Source organism: Lucilia sericata, unplaced genomic scaffold (genome assembly GCF_015586225.1).
Source record: "Lucilia sericata isolate MDLA Ls3-8-SP2 unplaced genomic scaffold, ASM1558622v1 Contig000961F_arrow, whole genome shotgun sequence".
In the NCBI taxonomy this organism is placed as follows: domain Eukaryota; kingdom Metazoa; phylum Arthropoda; class Insecta; order Diptera; family Calliphoridae; genus Lucilia; species Lucilia sericata.
In genome coordinates, this window is record NW_023994944.1 from 95,755 (window position 1) to 121,055 (window position 25,301).

The 25,301-nt window shown below is 34.0% G+C and overlaps 3 protein-coding genes and 2 long non-coding RNA genes across 6 annotated transcripts in view; 3 read left to right on the forward strand and 2 right to left on the reverse strand.

The window, feature by feature from the left end:
* LOC119609324 (centrosomal protein of 104 kDa) overlaps nucleotides 1-25,301 on the reverse strand; it is a 79,988-nt gene that overhangs the window by 2,081 nt on the left and 52,606 nt on the right. The window contains exons 2-6 of one of the 2 annotated variants that reach the window (XM_037964063.1): nucleotides 5,223-5,390; nucleotides 4,027-5,152; nucleotides 3,396-3,510; nucleotides 309-1,477; nucleotides 105-250 (exon numbers count right to left, since the gene is read on the reverse strand). In XM_037964063.1, the coding sequence (XP_037819991.1) occupies nucleotides 105-250; nucleotides 309-1,477; nucleotides 3,396-3,510; nucleotides 4,027-5,152; nucleotides 5,223-5,390 (2,724 nt within the window). Of the gene's footprint in view, nucleotides 1-104; nucleotides 251-308; nucleotides 1,478-3,395; nucleotides 3,535-4,026; nucleotides 5,153-5,222; nucleotides 5,391-25,301 lie in introns of both variants that reach the window. The other variant, XM_037964062.1, reaches the window with a different exon arrangement.
* On the forward strand, nucleotides 7,799-13,108 carry LOC119609327 (cytochrome b561 domain-containing protein 2). Its single transcript, XM_037964065.1, is given in 4 exon segments — nucleotides 7,799-8,072; nucleotides 12,446-12,638; nucleotides 12,707-12,729; nucleotides 12,731-13,108. Coding segments are annotated over 4 exon segments (693 nt in total). The 5' UTR covers nucleotides 7,799-7,883; the 3' UTR covers nucleotides 13,019-13,108.
* LOC119609325 lies at nucleotides 13,346-19,323 on the forward strand. Its single transcript, XM_037964064.1, has 9 exons — nucleotides 13,346-13,557; nucleotides 15,868-15,964; nucleotides 16,022-16,198; nucleotides 16,254-16,319; nucleotides 16,415-16,495; nucleotides 16,560-16,709; nucleotides 18,773-18,808; nucleotides 18,864-18,956; nucleotides 19,122-19,323. The coding sequence occupies exons 1-9, from the start codon at nucleotides 13,532-13,534 to the stop codon at nucleotides 19,302-19,304; spliced, it is 909 nt and encodes a 302-aa protein (XP_037819992.1). The 5' UTR covers nucleotides 13,346-13,531; the 3' UTR covers nucleotides 19,305-19,323.
* On the reverse strand, nucleotides 21,079-21,604 carry LOC119609339. Its single transcript, XR_005231915.1, has 2 exons — nucleotides 21,469-21,604; nucleotides 21,079-21,412 (listed from the first exon to the last, which is right to left on the reverse strand). It is a non-coding gene; the product is annotated as an uncharacterized LOC119609339 (long non-coding RNA).
* Nucleotides 24,814-25,173, forward strand: LOC119609338. The gene is made up of 2 exons (XR_005231914.1): nucleotides 24,814-24,971; nucleotides 25,034-25,173. It is a non-coding gene; the product is annotated as an uncharacterized LOC119609338 (long non-coding RNA).

The following is a 25,301-nucleotide window of genomic DNA, read 5'->3' on the forward strand; positions in this document are numbered from 1 at the left end:
TAAAACAATTTTAAAGCCAATTTAATTATTTGCTAAACAGAATAATTGGCTTTCAAGTTCCATTGAAAACTTTTAAAATATCAACAAGAACTCTTAGAACTTACTTGTTAAATGATAATTTAGAGCGGCCACTTCTAAAACCTGGCTGCATTGAGGACACTTAGTTAGGAATGGGCAAGATTTCCAATAATGGCGATCCAATTGAGCTTGATCGCCATTTTGCGAGGACCAATCACAAAAGGGACAACGTCTGCAATAAACAAATGTTTATAATTAAACATAATAAATGTTTTCTTTGCTCTACTTACATAACATCCGCTGCCTCTTCAAACGATTCAGAATTTGAGTTGGAATTTTTTCTCGAACTACTGGCCGATATCATGGATCTTTTCAACTGTTCATTATACTGCTGCTTACCATTACATTTGGCCATATCTTTACCTGAAGTTAAGTAACCATTACTACCTCCTGGATTACCCGCTTGAGCCAAAGTTTGACCACTTTTACTCTTTAAAATACGTGTTTCAGATCTTCTCATGGGACTTGATTGAGAGTCAGGAGATTTGCAACCAAAACTATAGGGACTGGCACGACTATCGGAGCTACCACTTGCTGCGCCACCACCGCCGCCCAATTGTAAATGTTCCACAGCACTACGATTTGAGGGTGGTGATTGTGGATCACTGGAACTATGACCGCCCGCGTATTTATTTGCCTCCAACATCTCAGCCTTACGTTCCAAATCTAACTTATCAAATTCTGTAAACAATTGGCGATACAATAAATTGCGTCGCGTTATATCATCATCAGGCGGTAGCTGTTTACGCACAAGACGAGGATTTACTTTGTACACTAGCAAAAGTATCCTCTCGGCTACTTTACGCACCGGCTCCGCTGGATGATGTATGCCCGAACAACCACACTCGGACAATGCTCTACACGTTAGACCGCTATGTTTGTCGGTGCTAATGCCTTGACTTAGAACCAATTGTTCTAACATTTGCATACGACTTAAGGCCAAGCGAGGATGTGTACCCGAACTAACAGTTCTGGATAAAGCGGGCGCCACTAGATGCTGCTCCTGCACTTCGGGACAAGAGGCTATACTCAATATAGTATGTTGAGCCAATGTATGTATGCGAGCCGAAGGATCTCCCGATTTAGCCAACAATTCGGGCAGCAAACGATCTACACAGCGGGCCACCTCACTCTGCGACACTCTACCGGGTACATATTCCAAAAATAGCACCCGCACTGTTTCTGTGGCTTGATTAAATACCGAATATACAGCATCTCGTACGGAACGATGTAGTAGGAAAGCAGCACTGCGTGCTACTTTATTGGGTCCAGCTGTGTTTTCACTATTTGAATTATTGGCATTTGGTTGTGTTTCAATTTCGTGGCCCTTGAGGAAATTGCGTAAACGTACTAGACCATCTTCACGATCTTGAAATTGTCGTGAGTAGAATTGTTCCACCTGTGGAGAGAAATTAAAGAGTTATGAATTTGAGTCTTTGATTTTTTTGAAATAAAAGTTAAGGAGATTGAGGTGAGTGTGTGCTAGTTCTATTATAGTTCGAATTTAGTTCATTCTAATTCAAATCTAGTTCAGTTCCAATTCAGTTCTAGTTCAGTTCTAGTTCAGTTCTAGTTTAGTTCTAGTTCAGTTCTAGTTCAGTTCTAGTTCAGTTCTAGTTCAGTTCTAATTCAGTTCTAGTTCAGTTCTAGTTCAGTTCTAGTTCAGATCTAGTTCAGTTCTAGTTCAGTTCTAGTTCAGATCTAGTTCAGTTCTAGTTCAGTTCTAGTTCAGTTCTAGTTCAATTCTAGTTCAGTTCTAGTTCAGTTCTAGTTCAGTTCTAGTTCAGTTCCAATTCAGTTCTAGTTCAGTTCTAATTCAGTTCTAGTTCAGTTCTAGTTCAGTTCTAGTTCAGTTCTAGTTCAGATCTAGTTCAGTTCCACTTCAGTTCTAGTTCAGATCTAGTTCAGTTCTAGTTCAGTTCTAGTTCAGTTCTAGTTCAGTTCTAGTTCAGTTCTAGTTCAGTTCTAGTTCAGTTCTAGTTCAGTTCTAGTTCAGTTCTAGTTCAGTTCTAGTTCAGTTCTAGTTCAGTTCTAGTTCAGTTCTCTTTCAGTTCTAGTTCAGTTCTAGTTCAGTTCTAGTTCAGTTCTAGTTCAGTTCTAGTTCAGTTCTAGTTCAGTTCTAGTTCAGTTCTAGTTCAGTTCTAGTTCAGTTCTAGTTCAGTTCTAGTTCAGTTTAGTTCAGTTCTAGTTCAGTTCTAGTTCAGTTCTAGTTCAGTTCTAGTTCAGTTCTAGTTCAGTTCTTGTTCAGTTCTAGTTCAGTTCTAGTTCAGTTCTAGTTCAGATCTAGTTCAGTTCTAGTTCAGTTCTAGTTCAGATCTAGTTCAGTTCTAGTTCAGTTCTAGTTAAGTTCTAGTTCAGTTTTAGTTCAGTTCTAGTTCAGTTCTAGTTCAGTTCTAGTTCAGTTCTAGTTCAGTTCTAGTTCAGTTCTAGTTCAGTTCTAGTTCAGTTCTAGTTCAGTTCTAGTTCAGTTCTAGTTCAGTTCTAGTTCAGTTCTAGTTCAGTTCTAGTTCAGTTCTAGTTCAGTTCTAGTTCAGTTCTAGTTCAGTTCTAGTTCAGTTCTAGTTCAGTTCTAGTTCAGTTCTAGTTCAGTTCTAGTTCAGTTCTAGTTCAGTTCTAGTTCAGTTCAGTCTAGTTCAGTTCTAGTTCAGATCTAGTTCAGTTCTAGTTCAGTTCTAGTTCAGATCTAGTTCAGTTCTAGTTCAGTTCTAGTTCAGTTCTAGTTAAGTTCTAGTTCAGTTTTAGTTCAGTTCTAGTTCAGTTCTAGTTCAGTTCTAGTTCAGTTCTAGCTCAGTTCTAGTTCCGTTCTAGTTCAGTTCTAGTTCAGTTCTAGTTCAGTTCTAGTTCAGTTCTAGTTCAGTTCTAGTTCAGTTCTAGTTCAGTTCTAGTTCAGTTCTAGTTCAGTTCTAGTTCAGTTCTAGTTCAGTTCTAGTTCAGTTCTATTTCAGTTCTAGTTCAGTTCTAGTTCAGTTCTAGTTCAGTTCTAGTTCAGTTCTAGTTCAGTTCTAGTTCAGGTCTAGTTCAGTTCTAGTTCAGTTCTAGTTCAGTTCTAGTTCAGTTCTAGTTCAGTTCTAGTTCAGTTCTAGTTCAGTTCTAGTTCAGTTAGTTCAGTTTCTAGTTCAGTTCTAGTTCAGTTCTAGTTCAGTTCTAGTTCAGTTCTAGTTCAGTTCTAGTTCAGTTCAAGTTCAGTTCTAGTTCAGTTCTAGTTCAGCCTTATTTCTACTACTGTTTCAGTTCCGTTTTATTTAAAATTCTCCAGAAGCTCTTCTTCTGGTGCACACATTCACTCTAACCTCCTTTTTAACCACTTTCAAACTAACCATATCATTACCAAAGACCAAAATCGGCAAAGCCGCCTGACGACGTTCACGATCGTTTAAACGTGAACGACCACGATTGGGATCGGACTCCAGTAAAGCGGTACCTTGACACTCTCTTAAAAATTCATTAGTATTCGAACTGGATCATCAAAAGGATTTTATAGTATAACATCAACATACATCGAAATGATATTATTTTGGTATATATTTTGTTATTTAAATAAAATTACAAGATGAAGAGAAAAAAAGTTTGGGAATAGGTAGAGCAAACATGATGTAGTGTAGTTAGAATAAGGCGAAGCGAGCATGAAATGGGAAAATAAAATGGATAAAATAATTAAAACTAAGTTGAAGATGAAGATAAGTATTGATGTAACTACTAAGACGACTAGGTTTGAGACATTATCCGTAGCGCTATTAAGAAAACATGCAGTTAGAATTGTACATTTACATTTCAGTGTTCTTTTTTTTTACTATAACATCCAAAAACTTAAGGGAGTTAACTAGAATCTTTGACTTTTTTTTTTTGGAATTACTTGGTAGATCTCTAAGACTAAAGGATTATTAGCGAGAAAACACATCTATAGAATTTAGACATGAAACTATAATGTATTGTTGTAATTTAACTTACTGCCTTAGAGTGGGTATGGCACGATCTTCATATTCTTCATAGGAATTGCGAGGAGCACTTTTGTTGCGCCTCCTCAAAGAACCCTGGTGACTGGACATGGGTGAACTATGGCGGCTGGGACTACGGCGCATATTCAATTTGGGCGACATGGGTATTTCATCGTGAGATTTACGTAAACTGGCGGCCGATAGCGTTGAAATATTGTCACTTATGCTGTTGCTGTGATTGGTCTGAGAGAGATTGCCTAAACCCCCGGTAGAGCTATTGCCATCTGTAGAGGATTTATCATCTTGGGCACTTTTAGGACTCATAGTGGCGGCCAAATGAGCCTCTGCCAAAGCTTGGGCCACATCTTGCAAACTGGGCGCTACCGGTAGTATGGGTTTGGAGGCATAAACCTCACAAGCCATATCATTAGCAGCCACAGATTCACCATTTTTCTCTAACAATTCATCGATTAGTAAATGTTTAAATACCGAGGATTTGTACATTTCTATTTGTTCTTTTCTTAGCTTGGCGGTAGTAAAATCCTCCTGTTGCACTGCTTGGCGTTTAGCCAAGGCATAACGTCCTAGTCTTTCACCAGCAGTGCGTAAAGCACTCATACATAACTTTAATTTGCGAGCATATTCAAAACGTTCCGTGGCCACAGCTTTTAACTTGCGATCTTCCATTTCTCGTATGATCTCGGCTATAGATTCTTCCACATACATGGAAAATAACAAATCATCACACATAGAAGCTAAGGCAGACTCTCCCGAAGAGTCTTGTGTAGATTGTTGTTGCTGTTCTTGATTAGAAGCAGCAGCAGCACCACCTCCATTTTCCTCCGCTTCCTTATTTTGTCCATTAGCGGTCACATCCAATTCTTCGCCCAAAACATTTACCGCTATCAAAGCTATCTGTTTATCGGTATTAAAGTCATTAATATGAGGACCACTTAGCCTCAGTTTTAAATGTGTGCCTTTGCGAGGATTAACCGAAACACTTTGCAGTTCCCGGGATTTATAATTGGTAGCAGCATTATCTGCTAAGGCCACAAAACCCAGAAAATCAAAACATTGTGAAGAGGGTGTACTGGGTATACTTTTGGGGGAATAATGTAACCAGAGTTCAACTTTTTCGGCTGTTGATAAATTTTAAATTACAAGTTTAATATGATTTTTTTTTTTGAAATTTAATCCTCTAAGACTTACGTATCAGATACTGGTGGGCTAATAATTGTATACGACATATTTTCGCCGGCTTATGAAATCTTAAAACAATATCATGTGGCGTTAAAGTACTACCTACAGCGCTGCGCCAGCCATGTACCGTAGGTCCATGGGTATTTAGTTCACTAGCTGGAAAGTTAGGATCTTCATCTGCAAAAAAGAGAATTCAAAAAAACATTAGTTTTCAACCAACATATAACGATCTAATAACCTTAGAATAATTTCAAAAATTTTCCGTTTTCTTTAATCTTATATAGAAATGCATGTTTTTCAACAGTTTTATAAAAAAACATCTTAAAACTTATAGAAAATTACAAAATTACAAAATTTCTTTCAATATATTTAACATGTTTCCATTTCATAATATAAATTTCTTTCAGTGTTCAACTCTCACTCTTCTCTTTAACTCATAATCTTTTTTTACTACACGTGTTGCTTTCTCACTCCCTCTTTAACTCAAATATGTACATATATTTAACTACACACTTGATTGAGCCAATGAAATGTTATCAACATAATCGAATATTAATCGAATACGAAAGCCATAATAAAAACAAACAAGAAACTAAAATAAAATACATAAAAAACCACACTCAGCAACAAATAAATAAACAAAACAAGTGTCATGAAGATGATAAAAATAAACTGAAGCAAAAAGCGAATGGGACATTAAGCAAGTTGCCACATGCAGGGGACAAAAATTAAAAAAAAAAAAGTGGGATTTTTGGGGACAAAAAGGCATAAAGTTTTAGTTTAGTTCTAGTTCAGTACTAGTTCAGTTCTAGTTCAGTTCTAGTTCAGTTCTAGTTCAGTTCTAGTTCAGTTCTAGTTCTAGTTCAGTTCTAGTTCAGTTCTAGTTCAGTTCTAGTTCAGTTCTAGTTCAGTTCTAGTTCAGTTCTAGTTCAGTTCTAGTTCAGTTCTAGTTCAGTTCTAGTTCAGTTCTAGTTCAGTTCTAGTTCAGTTCTAGTTCAGTTCTAGTTCAGTTCTAGTTCAGTTCTAGTTCAGTTCTAGTTCAGTTCTAGTTCAGTTCTAGTTCAGTTCTAGTTCAGTTCTAGTTCAGTTCTAGTTCAGTTCTAGTTCAGTTCTAGTTCAGTTCTAGTTCAGTTCTAGTTCAGTTCTAGTTCAGTTCTAGTTCAGTTCTAGTTCAGTTCTAGTTCAGTTCTAGTTCAGTTCTAGTTCAGTTCTAGTTCAGTTCTAGTTCAGTTCTAGTTCAGTTCTAGTTCTAGTTCAGCTCCTGTTCAGTTCTAGTTCAGTTCTAGTTCAGTTCTAGTTCAGTTCTGGTTCAGTTCTAGTTCAGTTCTAATTCAGTTCTAGTTCAGTTCTAGTTCAGTTCTAGTTCAGTTCTAATTCAGTTCTAGTTCAGTTCTAGTTCAGTTCTAGTTCAGTTCTAGTTCAGTTCTAGTTCAGTTCTAGTTCAGTTCTAGTTCAGTTCTAGTTCAGTTCTAGTTCAGTTCTAGTTCAGTTCTAGTTCAGTTCTAGTTCAGTTCTAGTTCAGTTCTAGTTCAGTTCTAGTTCAGTTCTAGTTCAGTTCTAGTTCAGTTCTAGTTCAGTTCTACTTCAGTTCTAGTTCAGTTCTAGTTCAGTTCTAGTTCAGTTCTAGTTCAGTTCTAGTTCAGTTCTAGTTCAGTTCTAGTTCAGTTCTAGTTCAGTTCTAGTTCAGTTCTAGTTCAGTTCTAGTTCAGTTCTAGTTCAGTTCTAGTTCAGTTCTAGTTCAGTTCTAGTTCAGTTCTAGTTCAGTTCTAGTTCAGTTCTAGTTCAGTTCTAGTTCAGTTCTAGTTCAGTTCTAGTTCAGTTCTAGTTCAGTTCTAGTTCAGTTCTAGTTCAGTTCTAGTTCAGTTCTAGTTCAGTTCTAGTTCAGTTCTAGTTCAGTTCAGTTCTAGTTCAGTTCAGTTCTAGTTCAGTTCTATTCAGTTCTAGTTCTAGTTCTAGTTCAGTTCTAGTTCAGTTCTAGTTCAGTTCTAGTTCAGTTCTAGTTCAGTTCTAGTTCTAGTTCAGTTCTAGTTCAGTTCTAGTTCAGTTCTAATTCAGTTCTAGTTATTTTCTAGTTCAGTTCTAGTTCAGTTCTAGTTCAGTTCTAGTTCAGTTTTAGTTCAGTTCTAGTTCAGTTATAGTTCAGTTATAGTTCAGTTATAGTTCAGTTATAGTTCAGTTATAGTTCAGTTATAGTTCAGTTATAGTTCAGTTATAGTTCAGTTCTAGTTCAGTTCTTGTTCAGTTTTAGTTCAGTTCTAGTTCAGTTCTAGTTCAGTTATAGTTCAGTTATTGTTCACTTCTAGTTCAGTTCTAGTTCAGTTCTAGTTCAGTTTTAGTTCAGTTCTAGTACAGTTCTAGTTCAATTCCAGTTCTATTTCAGTTCTAGTTCTATAGATTCCAGTAGATTTTCCCCAACGTCCCAAAACATTCATCTGGCAACCTTCTTCTCCTTCGCATTCTCTCACTAAATCCAAGAGATACACAAACCGCTTTGCTCTCTCATTCCATAAACATTATTGTTCTCATGTTTCTAAACATTCTAACGAATTTGTATCTCATAAATACAGATAATAGTATTCAGTTTATTTTTAGTTATTAGTTAAAGAAGTTCAACGCAAACGCGTTTAAATTCGTAAAAAAAAATTCAAATTAAAATAAAATTTAGAAAAAATGACCACAGCCACCACAAAATCGAATGCCAAAGAGAAACCTAAAGTGGCATTTTGGTCACAAATACAAAGTTTATTAAATACCATAAACCATATTTTCATCCTACTAATTGGTGTCTATGTTACATTATTGGCTCGTAGTCTCGATTTCCAAGATACTGCCATGCATATGTTTATGACTGTAATAGGGGTAAGTAAGCGGGGGAATGCGATGAATATTCTGTATTTATTTTTACACGTCATAGATTACCTATAGAGAGTGATGATTTGTTATTGTTTAATTAGCCGGCATTTAAAGCGTTTGAATAGAAAAAGTGTTTAGTAAGCAATCACTAACATTGATTTTTAACTTATAGTGGCAGTTTTATGACCTTTGAACTATGTATATGAAGTGATATTTGAAATATGTTTAGTCAGCCAGATAATCTTATCAATTTTAGGTATTGAGTCGTAAAAGGTCTGTTTTATGTAGACATCAAGCTTTGAAGATTGATATAATTTTTTAAATTATCAAATAAATATTAAAGTGAGAGGTACCATTATCGATTAGATGTAATGCAAACTGTTATATGCAATAAGGAAGAAAAGAAAAAAACTGTTATACGCAGCCTTTTCAATGGACAAATAGGTTTATAACAAATATTTTTTAAAACTGCCGTCATATAGAAAATGTTCTTGTTCAGTTCTAGTTCAGTTCTAGTTCAGTTCTAGTTCAGTTCTACTTCAGTTCTAGTTCAGTTCTAGTTCAGTTCTAGTTCAGTTCTAGTTCAGTTCTAGTTCAGTTCTAGTTCAGTTCTAGTTCAGTTCTAGTTCAGTTCTAGTTCAGTTCTAGTTCAGTTCTAGTTCAGTTCTAGTTCAGTTCTAGTTCAGTTCTAGTTCAGTTCTAGTTCAGTTCTAGTTCAGTTCTAGTTCAGTTCTAGTTCAGTTCTAGTTCAGTTCTAGTTCAGTTCTAGTTCAGTTCTAGTTCAGTTCTAGTTCAGTTCTAGTTCAGTTCTAGTTCAGTTCTAGTTCAGTTCTAGTTCAGTTCTAGTTCAGTTCTAGTTCAGTTCTAGTTCAGTTCTAGTTCAGTTCTAGTTCAGTTCTAGTTCAGTTCTAGTTCAGTTCTAGTTCAGTTCTAGTTCAGTTCTAGTTCAGTTCTAGTTCAGTTCTAGTTCAGTTTTAGTTTAGTTCTAGTTCAGTTCTAGTTCAGTTCTAGTTCAGTTTTAGTTCAGTTCTAGTTCAGTTCTAGTTCAGTTCTAGTTCAGTTCTAGTTCAGTTCTAGTTCAGTTCTAGTTCAGTTCTAGTTCAGTTCTAGTTCAGTTCTAGTTCAGTTCTAGTTCAGTTCTAGTTCAGTTCAGTTCTAGTTCAGTTCTAGTTCAGTTCTAGTTCAGTTCTAGTTCAGTTCTAGTTCAGTTCTAGTTCAGTTCTAGTTCAGTTTTAGTTTAGTTCTAGTTTAGTTCTAGTTCAGTTCTAGTTCAGTTCTAGTTCAGTTTTAGTTCAGTTCTAGTTCAGTTCTAGTTCAGTTCTAGTTCAGTTCTAGTTCAGTTCTAGTTCAGTTCTAGTTCAGTTCTAGTTCAGTTCTAGTTCAGTTCTAGTTCAGTTCTAGTTCAGTTCTAGTTCAGTTCTAGTTCAGTTCTAGTTCAGTTCTAGTTCAGTTCTAGTTCAGTTCAGTTCTACTTCAGTTCTAGTTCAGTTTTAGTTAAGTTCTAGTTCAGTTCTAGTTCCGTTCTAGTTCAGTTCTAATTCATTTCTAGTTCAGTTTTAGTTCAATTCTAGTTCAGTTCTAGTTCAGTTCTAGTTCAGTTCTAGTTCAGTTCTAGTTCAGTTCTAGTTCAGTTCTAGTTCAGTTCTAGTTCAGTTCTAGTTCAGTTCTAGTTCAGTTCTAGTTCAGTTCTAGTTCAGTTCTAGTTCAGTTCTAGTTCAGTTCTAGTTCAGTTCAATTCTAGTTCAGTTCTAGTTCAGTTCAATTCTAGTTCAGTTCAATTCTAGTTCAGTTCTAGTTCAGTTCAATTCTAGTTCAGTTCTAGTTCAATTCTAGTTCAGTTCTAGTTCAGTTCTAGTTCAGTTCTAGTTCAGTTCTAGTTCAGTTCTAGTCAGTTCTAGTTCAGTTCTAGTTCAGTTCTAGTTCAATTCTAGTTCAGTTCTAGTTCAGTTCTAGTTCAGTTCTAGTTTCAGTCAATTCTAGTTCAGTTCTAGTTCAGTTCAGTAGTTCTAGTTCAGTTCTAGTTCAGTTCTAGTTCAGTTCTAGTTCAGTTCTAGTTCAGTTCTAGTTCAGTTCTAGTTCAGTTCTAGTTCAGTTCTAGTTCAGTTCTAGTTCAGTTCTAGTTCAGTTCTAGTTCAGTTCTAGTTCAGTTCTAGTTCAGTTCAGTTCTAGTTCAGTTCTAGTTCAGTTCTAGTTCAGTTCTAGTTCAGTTCTAGTTCAGTTCTAGTTCAGTTCTAGTTCAGTTCTAGTTCAGTTCTAGTTCAGTTCTAGTTCAGTTCTAGTTCAGTTCTAGTTCAGTTCTAGTTCAGTTTTAGTTAGTTCTAGTTCAGTTCTAGTTCAGTTCTAGTTCAGTTTTAGTTCAGTTCTAGTTCAGTTCTAGTTCAGTTCTAGTTCAGTTCTAGTTCAGTTCTAGTTCAGTTCTAGTTCAGTTCTAGTTCAGTTCTAGTTCAGTTCTAGTTCAGTTCTAGTTCAGTTCTAGTTCAGTTCTAGTTCAGTTCTAGTCAGTTCTAGTTCAGTTCTAGTTCAGTTCTAGTTCAGTTCTAGTTCAGTTCTAGTTCAGTTCTAGTTCAGTTCTAGTTCAGTTTTAGTTTAGTTCTAGTTCAGTTCTAGTTCAGTTCTAGTTCAGTTTTAGTTCAGTTCTAGTTCAGTTCTAGTTCAGTTCTAGTTCAGTTCTAGTTCAGTTCTAGTTCAGTTCTAGTTCAGTTCTAGTTCAGTTCTAGTTCAGTTCTAGTTCAGTTCTAGTTCAGTTCTAGTTCAGTTCTAGTTCAGTTCTAGTTCAGTTCTAGTTCAGTTCAGTTCTACTTCAGTTCTAGTTCAGTTTTAGTTAAGTTCTAGTTCAGTTCTAGTTCCGTTCTAGTTCAGTTCTAATTCATTTCTAGTTCAGTTTTAGTTCAATTCTAGTTCAGTTCTAGTTCAGTTCTAGTTCAGTTCTAGTTCAGTTCTAGTTCAGTTCTAGTTCAGTTCTAGTTCAGTTCTAGTTCAGTTCTAGTTCAGTTCTAGTTCAGTTCTAGTTCAGTTCTAGTTCAGTTCTAGTTCAGTTCTAGTTCAGTTCTAGTTCAGTTCTAGTTCAGTTCTAGTTCAGTTCTAGTTCAGTTCAATTCTAGTTCAGTTCTAGTTCAGTTCAATTCTAGTTCAGTTCAATTCTAGTTCAGTTCTAGTTCAGTTCAATTCTAGTTCAGTTCTAGTTCAATTCTAGTTCAGTTCTAGTTCAGTTCTAGTTCAGTTCTAGTTCAGTTCTAGTTCAGTTCTAGTTCAGTTCTAGTTCAGTTCTAGTTCAGTTCTAGTTCAATTCTAGTTCAGTTCTAGTTCAGTTCTAGTTCAGTTCTAGTTCAGTTTTAGTTCAGTTCTAGTTCAGATCTAGTTCAGTTCTAGTTCAGTTCTAGTTCAGTTCTAGTTCAGTTCTAGTTCAGTTCTAGTTCAGTTCTAGTTCAGTTCTAGTTCAGTTCTAGTTCAGTTCTAGTTCAGTTCTAGTTCAGTTCTAGTTCAGTTCTAGTTCAGTTCTAGTTCAGTTCTAGTTCAGTTCTAGTTCAGTTCTAGTTCAGTTCTAGTTCAGTTCTAGTTCAGTTCTAGTTCAGTTCTAGTTCAGTTCTAGTTCAGTTCTAGTTCAGTTCTAGTTCAGTTCTAGTTCAGTTCTAGTTCAGTTCTAGTTCAGTTCTAGTTCAGTTCTAGTTCAGTTCTAGTTCAGTTCTAGTTCAGTTCTAGTTCAGTTCTAGTTCAGTTCTAGTTCAGTTCTAGTTCAGTTCTAGTTCAGTTCTAGTTCAGTTCTAGTTCAGTTCTAGTTCAGTTCTAGTTCAGTTCTAGTTCAGTTCTAGTTCAGTTCTAGTTCAGTTCTAGTCAGTTCTAGTCAGTTCTAGTTCAGTTCTAGTTCAGTTCTAGTTCAGTTCTAGTTCAGTTCTAGTTCAGTTCTAGTTCAGTTCTAGTTCAGTTCTAGTTCAGTTCTAGTTCAGTTCTAGTTCAGTTCTAGTTCAGTTCTAGTTCAGTTAGTTCAGTTCTAGTTCAGTTCTAGTTCAGTTCTAGTTCAGTTCTAGTTCAGTTCTAGTTCAGTTCTAGTTCAGTTCTAGTTCAGTTCTAGTTCAGTTCTAGTTCAGTTCTAGTTCAGTTCTAGTTCAGTTCTAGTTCAGTTCTAGTTCAGTTCTAGTTCAGTTCTAGTTCAGTTCTAGTTTAGTTCTAGTTCAGTTCTAGTTTAGTTCTAGTTCAGTTCTAGTTCAGTTCTAGTGCAGTTCTAGTTCAGTTCTAGTTCAGTTCTAGTTCAGTTCTAACTCAGTTCTAATCCATTTCTAGTTTAGTTGAAATATAAAAGTCCATCTTATGCACTTCTTGAAATTTAAAAAATGTAGATTTAAAAAATTTATAATTTAATATTATTTCTCTCACACTTACAGTTCCATGTCTTGAGTGCCGAGGCCTTGATGTCCCACTATCCCCTAAATCCCATAACAAATAGTTTTACACATCGTAACAAATCTAGATTTCATGGCATTTTACAGCTGATAGGCGGCTCTATGGCTTTATTAGGAGGTTTGGGTAAAATGCAAAGTACTGAAGTACATTTTACCACTTGGCATGGTAGATTTGGTAAGTACCTATACCCCCACACAATTAAACGATGTAATTAACCTTCTAATTAATATTTCTATTTACAGGTCTATTTGCCACCTTCATGTGTTTTTGCCAGCATGTTGGGCGGCATACTCAACTACTTCCAGCCCAAGTTTGTGCACAAAATTTACTCACCCTCGGAAATCAAATTTCGCCATAATTTATTTGGCTTGCTTACCTTTAGTTTGGGCATGACTACAATTACTTTGGGCTATTTTACTAAATTCTTTACTAAATATGTTGACGCTGATGTAATACCAGCATTTGCTTTAGCAACCATTTTGGTTTATTTGTTGACGATGATTGCACCAGTACGTTCATTGTTGGATAAATTGAAGTATCGCAAGAAGAAGTAAGAGCGATTGTGATGAAATGGAATGATGGATATGTATATTAGATTAAGAAAATGAGAAAATAAATTGAAGGAAACTGATAAAGGAAAAGAATAAAGTGTGGTTTTATTGGGATGACACAATTTTTTATTTTAATGCAATTTTTATACTATTGAAAAGGTATTTCGAGCCGATTTTTCACTTCTAAGAAATTTATATTTAACATAGGGATCTTTTTCATTAAAAATCTTAATAAATTTCATTTTACGTTAGTATAAAGTAGAATTATTTCAGTTAATAAATCTAGTATAAGTTTAAGTGCCATTGTGGTACTATATATCAGACATTGTGGCTTAAAATAAATTAATTAAATATAAAAAATAGTTATTAATAAATAATGATATTCAGAAATAAATTTCCAACTCAGTACAAATATTTATTAATATACTTGTGTCTAAATTTTACAAGCACAAGCTGCAAGACCATTCAGCAGTGCAAGTACTGGTAACAATTTTCACCAAAAAAGTACAAATCGTTATGGATCCAGTAACAGGCCATCGACGGTGAGTATGTGTGATCGTGTAGAACGACCGAATTAGAACTAAACCAGAACGGAACATATAACTGAATTAGATCTGAACTAGAACTGAACTAGAACTGAACTAGAACTGAACTAGAACTGAACTAGAACTGAACTAGAACTGAACTAGAACTGAACTAGAACTGAACTAGAACTGAACTAGAACTGAACTAGAACTGAACTAGAACTGAACTAGAACTGAACTAGAACTGAACTAGAACTGAACTAGAACTGAACTAGAACTGAACTAAAACTGAACTAGAACTGAACTAGAACTGAACTAGAACTGAACTAGAACTGAACTAGAACTGAACTAGAACTGAACTAGAACTGAACTAGAACTGAACTAGAACTGAACTAGAACTGAACTAGAACTAGAACTGAACTAGAACTGAACTAGAACTGAACTAGAAATGAACTAGAACTGAACTAGAACTGAACTAGAACTGAACTAGAACTGAACTAGAACTGAACTAGAACTGAACTAGAACTGAACTAGAACTGAACTAGAAATGAACTAGAACTAGAACTAGTACTGAACTAGAACTGAACTAGAACTGAACTAGAATTGAACTAGAACTGAACTAGAACTGAACTAGAACTGAACTAGAACTGAACTAGAACTGAACTGGAACTGGAACTGAACTAGAACTGAACTAGAACTGAACTAGAACTGAACTAGAACTGAACTAGAACTGAACTAGAACTGAACTAGAACTTAACTAGAACTGAACTAGAACTGAACTAGAACTGAACTAGAACTGAACTAGAACTGAACTGGAACTGAACTAGATCTGAACTAGAACTGAACTAGAATTGAACTAGAACTGAACTAGAACAAAACTAGAACTGAACTAGAATTGAACTAGAACTGAACTAGAACAAAACAAACTGAACTAGAACTAGAACTGAACTAGAACTAGAACAGAACTAGAACAGAACTAGAACAGAACTAGAACAGAACTAAACAGAACTAGAACTGAACTAGAACTGAACTAGAACTGAACTAGAACTGAACTAGAACTGAACTAGAACTGAACTAGAACTGAACTAGAACTGAACTAGAACTGAACTAGAACTGAACTAGAACTGAACTAGAACTGAACTAGAACTGAACTAGAACTGAACTAGAACTGAACTAGAACTGAACTAGAACTGAACTAGAACTGAACTAGAACTGAACTAGAACTGAACTAGAACTGAACTAGAACTGAACTAGAACTGAACTAGAACTGAACTAGAACTGAACTAGAACTGAACTAGAACTGAACTAGAACTGAACTAGAACTGAACTAGAACTGAACTAGAACTGAACTAGAACTGAACTAGAACTGAACTAGAACTGAACTAGAACTGAACTAGAACTGAACTAGAACTGAACTAGAACTGAACTAGAACTGAACTAGAACTGAACTAGAACTGAACTAGAACAGAACTAGTACTGAACTAGAACTGAACTAGAACTGAACTAGAATTGAAACAGAACTGAAACAGAACTGATCTAGAACTGAACTAGAACTGAACTAGAACTGAACTAGAACTGAACTAGAACTGAACTAGAACTGAACTAGAACTGAACTAGAACTGAACTAGAACTGAACTAGAACTGAACTAGAACTGAACTAGAACTGAACTAGAACTGAACTAGAACTGAACTAGAACTGAACTAGAACTGAACTAGAACTGAACTAGAACTGAACTAGAACTGAACTAGAACTGAACTAGAACTGAACTAGAACTGAACTAGAACTGAACTAGAACTGAACTAGAACTGAACTAGAACTGAACTAGAACTGAACTAGAACTGAACTAGAACTGAACTAGAACTGAACTAGAACAGAACTAGTACTGAACTAGAACTGAACTAGAATTGAAACAGAACTGATCTAGAACTGAACTAGAACTGAACTAGAACTGAACTAGAACTGAACTAGAACTGAACTGAACTAGAACTGAACTAGAACTGAACTAGAACTGAACTTGAACTGAACTAGAACTGAACTAGAACTGAACTAGAACTGAACTAGAACTGAACTAGAACTGAACTGAACTGAACTAGAACTGAACTAGAACTGAACTAGGACTGAACTAGAACTGAAACAGAACTGAAACAGAACTGAACCAGAACTGTAGTAGAATTTATCTATAACATGACTAGAACTGAACCGCAATTGAAACAAGAACTGAACTAGAATTGGACTAGAACAGAACTTCGCATGCAAAAACTACATAAATGTTGTTACAAAGAATTGGACAAATTTTATAAAAACTTCTAAATTAATATATCGTTCAGAATATTGGATTTGATGTTCCGAAACAGAGTGGTGTTGTATTTAACGATAACTTTACTTAGTATAGCAGATGGTAAAACCGCTTTTCATTTAGGATTGGTAAGAATTAAAAAAACTTATTTTCTATATTAATTAATTATTACGCATATTTTTTAGAATAAACCACAATATGCTCTCCCCTCAACATCACTTAACAAATATGCTGCATATAAAGACGCTTCCAATAAACCCATTATTAGTATTGCCGAGAGTAAATCAGCTTTACGCTCTGGATCGCTGTTGACTACACCCACCAAACAACCAGCCTATAATCCATTTTATAATGCAAGAAAAGTGGGAAAAGTTATTATTTTTAAACGTTTATAAATAAATTTCATATTTTTTATAGAAAAGACAAATCACCTCGAATATTAGTGGTACACTAATTGAGCAATCTGCTTATGAAACTGGAGCTGTAAGTTACTATATTTAATAAGCTTTGGACTTCTCATAACCTAATACTCTTTTTTAAAGAAGTACAGTAATCTCTTAATATTAATGTATTTATAGAAATCTCAAACATCGTCCGTTATAGATATGGTTTCACAAACCAAACAACCAGCTTATAATCCATATTATAACCATGAATCGGTATATACTTATGACCATTTATTTAAGAAGTTTTGTTTACATTTTTCTGATTTAAATTTCATAGAATTTTGGAACTAAGATCGGTTCAAATATACAACCGCATAAAGCTGGCTATAATCCAATTATCAACCGAACTTCGATTTTGCCAAACTATGGCTTCAATCCTAAATCGTCAAATAATATTGGACATTCAGCTGATGACAAAAACCAAACGGTAAGAGTAGTTCTTGTTCAGTTCTAGTTCAGTTCTAGTTCAGTTCTAGTTCAGTTCTAGTTCAGTTCTAGTTCAGTTCTAGTTCAGTTCTAGTTCAGTTCTAGTTCAGTTCTAGTTCAGTTCTAGTTCAGTTCTAGTTCAGTTCTAGTTCAGTTCTAGTTCAGTTCTAGTTCAGTTCTAGTTCAGTTCTAGTTCAGTTCTAGTTCAGTTCTAGTTCAGTTCTAGTTCAGTTCTAGTTCAGTTCTAGTTCAGTTCTGGTTCAGTTCTAGTTCCGTTCTGGTTCAATTCTAGTTCAGTTCTAGTTCAGTTCTAGTTCAGTTCTAGTACAGTTCTAGTTCAGTTCTAGTTCATTTCTAGTTCAGTTCTAGTTCAATTCTAGTTCAGTTCTAGTTCAGTTCTAGTTCAGTTCTAGTTCAGTTCTAGACAATTCTAGTTCAGTTCTAGTTCAGTTCTAGTTCAGTTCTAGTTCAGTTCTAGTTCAGTTCTAGTTCAGTTCTAGTTCAGTTCTAGTTCAGTTCTAGTTCAGTTCTAGTTCAGTTCTAGTTCAGTTCTAGTTCAGTTCTAGTTCAGTCTAGTTCAGTTCTAGTTCAGTTCTAGTTCAGTTCTAGTTCAGTTCTAGTTCAGTTCTAGTTCAGTTCTAGTTCAGTTCTAGTTCAGTTCTAGTTCAGTTCTAGTTCAGTTCTAGTTCAGTTCTAGTTCAGTTCTAGTTCAGTTCTAGTTCAGTTCTAGTTCAGTTCTAGTTCAGTTCTAGTTCAGTTCTAGTTCAGTTCTAGTTCAGTTCTAGTTCAGTTCTAGTTCAGTTCTAGTTCAGTTCTAGTTCAGTTCTAGTTCAGTTCTAGTTCAGTTCTAGTTCAGTTCTAGTTCAGTTCTAGTTCAGTTCTAGTTCAGTTCTAGTTCAGTTCTAGTTCAGTTCTAGTTCAGTTCTAGTTCAGTTCTAGTTCAGTTCTAGTTCAGTTCTAGTTCAGTTCTAGTTCAGTTCTAGTTCAGTTCTAGTTCAGTTCTAGTTCAGTTCTAGTTCAGTTCTAGTTCAGTTCTAGTTCAGTTCTAGTTCTAGTTCAGTTCTAGTTCAGTTCTAGTTCAGTTCTAGTTCAGTTCTAGTTCAGTTCTAGTTCAGTTCTAGTTCAGTTCTAGTTCAGTTCTAGTTCAGTTCTAGTTCAGTTCTAGTTCAGTTCTAGTTCAGTTCTAGTTCAGTTCTAGTTCAGTTCTAGTTCAGTTCTAGTTCAGTTCTAGTTCAGTTCTAGTTCAGTTCTAGTTCAGTTCTAGTTCAGTTCTAGTTCAGTTCTAGTTCAGTTCTAGTTCAGTTCTAGTTCAGTTCTAGTTCAGTTCTAGTTCAGTTCTAGTTCAGTTCTAGTTCAGTTCTAGTTCAGTTCTAGTTCAGTTCTAGTTCAGTTCTAGTTTCAGTTCTAGTTCAGTTCTAGTTCAGTTCTAGTTCAGTTCTAGTTCAGTTCTAGTTCAGTTCTAGTTCAGTTCTAGTTCAGTTCTAGTTCAGTTCTAGTTCAGTTCTAGTTCAGTTCTAGTTCAGTTCTAGTTCAGTTCTAGTTCAGTTCTAGTTCAGTTCTAGTCAGTTCTAGTTCGTTCTAGTTTAGTTCTAGTTCAGTTCTAGTTCAGTCTAGCAGTTCTAGTTCAGTTTCTAGTTACAGTTCTAGTTCAGTTCTAGTTCAGTTCTAGTTCAGTTCTAGTTCAATTCTAGTTTCAGTTCTAGTTCAGTTCTAGTTCAGTTCTAGTTCAGTTCTAGTTCAGTTCTAGTTCAGTTCTAGTTCAGTTCTAGTTCAGTTCTAGTTCAGTTCTAGTTCATTCTAGTCAGTTCTAGTCAGTTTAGTTCGTTCTAGGTCAGTTCTAGTTCCATTCTAGTTCAGTTCTAGTTCAGTTTAGGTTCAGTTTAGGTTCAGTTTAGTTCAGTTCTAGTTCAGTTCTAGTTCAGTTCTAGTTCAGTTCTAGTTCAGTTCTAGTTTAGTTCTAGTTCAGTTCTAGTTCAGTTCTAGTTCAGTTCTAGTTCAGTTCTATTAATAATTTTATAGAGTTCTCATTATACTAAGATTTTAATTAAATTATTTTGTTTAAAGTTGAATCTCGAACATCATCACAGAGGCGATGATAATGTAAGTATTTTAAGTTATTTAAGCTACAATAAAAATTATTTTAAAAACATTTTAGAATATACAACGTAAGAATAAAAGCTTTAAACAAGCGAAAATTCTACATTACTCAGGAAATAGGGCTTTAAGCCATTCTTCAAAATTGGGTTTGGTAAGCAGTAAAACAAAATTTGTTTATAACAGTTTCATTGATTTATTTTTAAAATTGTTTAACCTTATAATAAAATTGTTGATTTCTATAAAAAGTGGGGTATCAATTGCCTTTGTTTACCTTTCTTAATATTTATGATATCAAAGATTTTACATTTCTTTACAGCTTGGTTACCCGACATCCACTATACATCAACATAATCTTTTTAAAACCCAACAATATATCAATAGGAAACATATAATCGAAAAATCTAGTTATGCTAAAAATCAAATAATAATTATTGTAGCACTACTTATAGTTATAATAGCGATCGTTATCGGTATTATAGTTTATAAAAAAATGAAATAATATATGGACTAAAATATTTATTCAGACTGATTGCATGAACATATACATATTTTAAAAATTAGTATCAAAATCATCAGATATCTTTGCACAATTCTGCTAAAAAAAATACCACAACTTTATTTTTAAATCAAAACCTATTATTCATATTTAATCAATACTAAATAAAAAGTCATAAAATCTATACAGCCGAGTAAACTGATATCATATTCTTATTGTAAAAGGAACCTCAAACAATTATTGTCAACTCTTAAAATGGCATATTATCAATATTTTCTAAAATTATATGCATTTATAATGTTTTAATGTATATTTGAGAATATGGTAAGATTTTTAAGAAAGTAAATATATTTAGTTTATGTTTTAAATTAAATCTTATTTATAATTTCAGTTTAATACGGCTGTCAATCCTTTTGAAATTGCCCAGTGGAATAAAAATCAAGATAAACCGGGCATATGCCATTTGGACTTGAAATTTTGATAAATTTGAATACAGAAATAATTGAAATAAAATTTAAGGCAAAAATTGGCAATTTCTTCTAAAGACTTTTTATAACCTAAGCTATAGTGAAGTCTATAGCCTGTTCTAAAGTGAAGTCCATAGCCTAATCTATAGTCTAGTCCATAGGTCCATTTTATAGTCAAGTCTAGTATATAGTCTAGTCTATAGTCTAGTCTATAGTCTAGTCTATAGTCTAGTCTATAGTCTAGTCTATAGTCTAGTCTATAGTCTAGTCTATAGTCTAGTCTATAGTCTAGTCTATAGTCTAGTCTATAGTCTAGTCTATAGTCTAGTCTATAGTCCAGTCTAGTAGTCTAGTCTAGTATAGTCTAGTCTATAGTCTAGTCTATAGTCTAGTCTATAGTCTAGTCTATTAGTCTAGTCTATAGTCTAGTCTATAGCTAGTCTATAGTCTAGTCTATAGTCTAGTCTATAGTCTAGTCTATAGTCTAGTCTAAGTCTAGTCTATAGTCTAGTCTATAGTCTAGTCTATAGTCTAGTCTATAGTCTAGTCTATAGTCTAGTCTATAGTCTAGTCTATAGTCTAGTCTATAGTCTAGTCTATAGTCTAGTCTATAGTCTAGTCTATAGTCTAGTCTATAGTCTAGTCTATAGTCTAGTCTATAGTCTAGTCCTATAGTCTAGTCTATAGTCTAGTCTATAGTCTAGTCTATAGTCTAGTCTATAGTCTAGTCTATAGTCTAGTCTATAGTCTAGTCTATAGTCTAGTCTATAGTCTAGTCTATAGTCTCTTAGTCTATAGTCTAGTCTATAGTCTAGTCTATAGTCTAGTCTATAGTCTAGTCTATAGTCTAGTCTATAGTCTAGTCTATAGTCTAGTCTATAGTCTAGTCTATAGTCTAGTCTATAGTCTAGTCTATAGTCTAGTCTATAGTCTAGTCTATAGTCTAGTCTATTCTAGTCTATAGTCTAGTCTATAGTCTAGTCTATAGTCTAGTCTATAGTCTAGTCTATAGTCTAGTCTATAGTCTAGTCTATAGTCTAGTCTATAGTCTAGTCTATAGTCTAGTCTATAGTCTAGTCTATAGTTTAGTCTATAGTCTAGTCTATAGTGTAGTCTATAGTCTAGTCTATAGTCTAGTCTATAGTGTAGTCTATAGTCTAGTCTATAGGCTAGTCTATAGTCTAGTATATATTCAAGTATATAGTCTAGTATATAGTCTAGTATATAGTCTTGTATGTAGTCTAGTCCTTTGCACTTAGCCAGATCCAAAGTTTAGAATTACTCAGTTACCAAAAAGTAAAGAATATTTGAAAACATAAAATTTACTTTATTTCCAATATTTGATCATAATCTGAAAAACTATTAAATCACTTATTAAACTAACTAACCCCCATTTTCACCATGTCTAGTTATTTTTTAACTTTAAAATATATTAACAGTTCTCATACAAAAATTTTCTAAACTGGAAGAATAACTACCGGTTGAACGATAACTGGAGGTGGTAAAATGGGGGGTAAGCCAACAATTGTTGTCTTTTTCACTCTAGACTACAGTAACTGATTCCTTTTCCTTAGTGGAATGACTTCCATGACCCCCGTTACCGTAATATCCTCCTTTATGGCCACCATTACTGACAGAAGGAGACTATGGAAGAAAAGTTTAAAAACTGATCAAATATTAAACACAACTTCAAAACTTACAGTTTTTCCCGGTTTTCCCGGTTTTACAGAATTTTTTCCTTTTTTTTTATACTAATAGTTTTGAAATTGTTCCATGCTTTTATACTAATGCTGAAAATACTGAGTTTATTAAAAATGCAGAAATAGTTAATGACTAATTGTGGTCACTGGATTATTTCTGCATTATATATAGACAAGTCTATAGTGTAGTCTATAGTGTAGTCTATAGTGTAGTCTATAGTGTAGTCTATAGTGTAGTCTATGGTGTAGTCTATAGTGTAGTCTATAGTGTAGTCTATAGTGTACTCTATAGTCTAGTCTATAGTTTAGTTTATAGTCTAGTCTATAGTCTAGTCTATAGTCTAGTCTATAGTCTAGTCTATAGTCTAGTCTATAGTCTAGTCTATAGTCTAGTCTATAGTCTAGTCTATAGTCTAGTCTATAGTCTAGTCTATAGTCTAGTCTATAGTCTAGTCTATAGTCTAGTCTATAGTCTAGTCTAGTCTACAGTCTAGTCAATAGTCTAGTCTAGTCTATAGTCTAGTCTAGTCTATAGTCTAGTCTATAGTCTAGTCTATAGTCTAGTCTATAGTCTAGTCTATAGTCTAGTCTATAGTCTAGTCTATAGTCTAGTCTAGTCTACAGTCTAGTCAATAGTCTAGTCTATAGTTTAGTTTATAGCCTAGTTTATAGTCTAGTCTATAGTCTAGTCTATAGTCTAGTCTATAGTCTAGTCTAAAGTCTAGTCTATAGTCTAGTCTATAGTCTAGTCTATAGTCTAGTCTATAGTCTAGTCTATAGTCTAGTCTAGTCTATAGTCTAGTCTATAGTCTAGTCCATAGTCTAGTCTATAGTCTAGTCTACAGTCTTGTCTATAGTCTAGTCTATAGTCTAGTCTATAGTCTAGTTTATAGTCTAGTATATAGTCTAGTCTATAGTCTAGTCTATAGTCTAGTCTATAGTCTAGTCTATAGTCTAGAGTCTAGTCTATAGTCTAGAGTCTAGTCTATAGTCTAGTCTATAGTCTAGTCTATAGTCTAGTCTATAGTCTAGTCTATAGTCTAGTCTATAGTCTAGTCTATAGTCTAGTCTATAGTCTAATCTATAGTCTAGTCTATAGTCTAGTCTATAGTCTAGTCTATAGTCTAGTCTATAGTCTAGTCTATAGTATAGTCTATAGTCTAGTCTATAGTCTAGTCTATAGTCTAGTCTAAAGTCTAGTCTACAGTCTAGTATATAGTCTAGTCCATAGTCATGTATATAGTCTAGTCTATAGTTTATAGCCGAGTCTATAGTCTAGTCTATAGCCGAGTCTATAGTCTAGTCTATAGCCTGGTCTATAGTCGAGTCTATAGCCTAGTCTATAGTCGAGTCTATAGTCTAGTATTTAGTCTATTCTATAATCTAGTCTATAGTCGACATTCTAGTTTAAAGTATAGTCTTTAGTCTAGTCAAGTCTATATTCCAGTCGATAGTCTAGTCTATATTCTAGTCTTTAGTCGGGTATATAGTCTAGTCTGTAGTTTAGTCTATAGTCTAATATAGTATATTAGCCGAGTCTGTAGTCTAGTCTATAGTTTAGTCTATAATCTAGTCTATATTTTTGTCTATAGTCCAGTCTAAAGTTTAATTTGTAGTGTACTGTATTGTGTAGTCTGTAGTTTATAGTCTAGTCTATAGTCTAGTCTATAGTCTAGTCTATAGTCTAGTCTATAGCTAGTCTATAGTCTAGTCTATAGTCTAGTCTATAGTCTAGTCTATAGTCTAGTCTATAGTCTAGTCTATAGTCTAGTCTATAGTCTAGTCTATGGTCTAGTCTACAGTCTAGTCTATTGTCTAGTCTATAGTTTAGTTTATAGCCTAGTTTATAGTCTAGTCTATAGTCTAGTCTATAGTCTAGTCTATAGTCTAGTCTATAGTCTAGTCTAAAGTCTAGTCTATAGTCTAGTCTATAGTCTAGTCTATAGTCTAGTCTATAGTCTAGTCTATAGTCTAGCCTATAGTCTAGTCTATAGTCTATTCTATAGTCTAGTCTATAGTCTAGTCTATAGTCTAGTCTATAGTCTAGTCTATAGTCTAGCCTATAGTCTAGTCTATAGTCTAGCCTATAGTCTAGTCTATAGTCTAGTCTATAGTCTAGTCTATAGTCTAGTCTATAGTCTAGTCTACAGTCTTGTCTATAGTCTAGTCTATAGTCTAGTCTATAGTCTAGTTTATAGTCTAGTCTATAGTCTAGTCTATAGTCTAGAGTCTAGTCTATAGTCTAGTCTATAGTCTAGTCTATAGTCTAGTCTATAGTCTAGTCTATAGTCTAGTCTATAGTCTAGTCTATAGTATAGTCTATAGTCTAGTCTATAGTCTAGTCTGTAGTCTAGTATATAGTCCAGTCTATGGTCTAGTCTAAAGTCTAGTCTACAGTCTAGTATATAGTCTAGTCCATAGTCATGTATATAGTCTAGTCTATAGTTTATAGCCGAGTCTATAGTCTAGTCTATAGCCGAGTCTATAGTCTAGTCTATAGCCTGGTCTATAGTCGAGTCTATAGCCTAGTCTATAGTCGAGTCTATAGTCTAGTATTTAGTCTATTCTATAATCTAGTCTATAGTCGACATTCTAGTTTAAAGTATAGTCTTTAGTCTAGTCAAGTCTATATTCCAGTCGATAGTCTAGTCTATATTTTAGTCTTTAGTCGGGTCTATAGTCTAGTCTATAGTTTAGTCTATAGTTTAGTCTATAGTTTAGTCTATAGTCTAATATAGTATATTAGTCGAGTCTGTAGTCTAGTGTATAGTTTAGTCTATAATCTAGTCTATATTTTAGTCTATAGTCCAGTCTAAAGTTTAATTTGTAGTGTACTCTATTGTGTAGTCTGTAGTCTAGTCGAGTCTATAGTTTAATCTCGAAATTTGTTTAACAGGGGTGATAAATTAAAAAAATTATATAGATTGATTGTATTTTTATAAAATGTAAAAGAATGAGTCACATAATAATTATAAAAAAAAAACTCTCGAAGTTAGTATTGAATTAAGCAAATAGTAGTATTCAAACATTTTTAAAATATTTACACTTTTCTTAACAAAAAATTATAAAGCTTTCGAATTTGTTTCAAATTTTTTCGCGAATGGTTCGCGAGGGAAAACAACACTCAGTTGTCTGCGACAAAATCGTGATGTAAATAAGGAAACGTTCATAACATGTTGTTGTAACCCTTTAAAAACTAAAACGCAATAAATATTTTTAATTACACAATATTTATTTAAGAACAATATTTATAATTCATAAAGAAAATTTTCCAATATGTTAAACCACAATTTATATTCAAAATGTTTATAAATGTCTATCAGATATTGTCTATATGGTCTATATGTATATTGTTCCGTAGTATAAAAACGGCTTACAAATTTAATTATAATTTATAATTATTAAAACTTTCACAATGAATCTTTTAAATCTATTAGTATTTGCCATCGTTACACACTGCTTTACACACTGAAGCTAAAGGTGGCAAGAAAACAGCTGCTGGTGTAAGAGAATTTTTTATTTTAAAATTTCTAAATGTTAATCATCTTGCATTTCTCTAAAATAGGTCGAAGTTGCCAAACATGTAGGAGCCGCTACTGGCCGGGAAGCTGTAAGACAAGTAGCAGGCAAATTTTAAATTGTTTTAAATAATAATAAAGAATGCCTATACATATGTATTATGTACGTGTGTTGACTTTAACAAAAGTTATTTGTTTTTTTGACATAGTGTAGTGTATAAAATAATATATAGTCTAATCTATAGTCTAGTGTACAGTCTGGTCTAGTCTATAGTTTAGTCTAGTCTATAGTCTAGTCTATAGTCTAGTCTATAG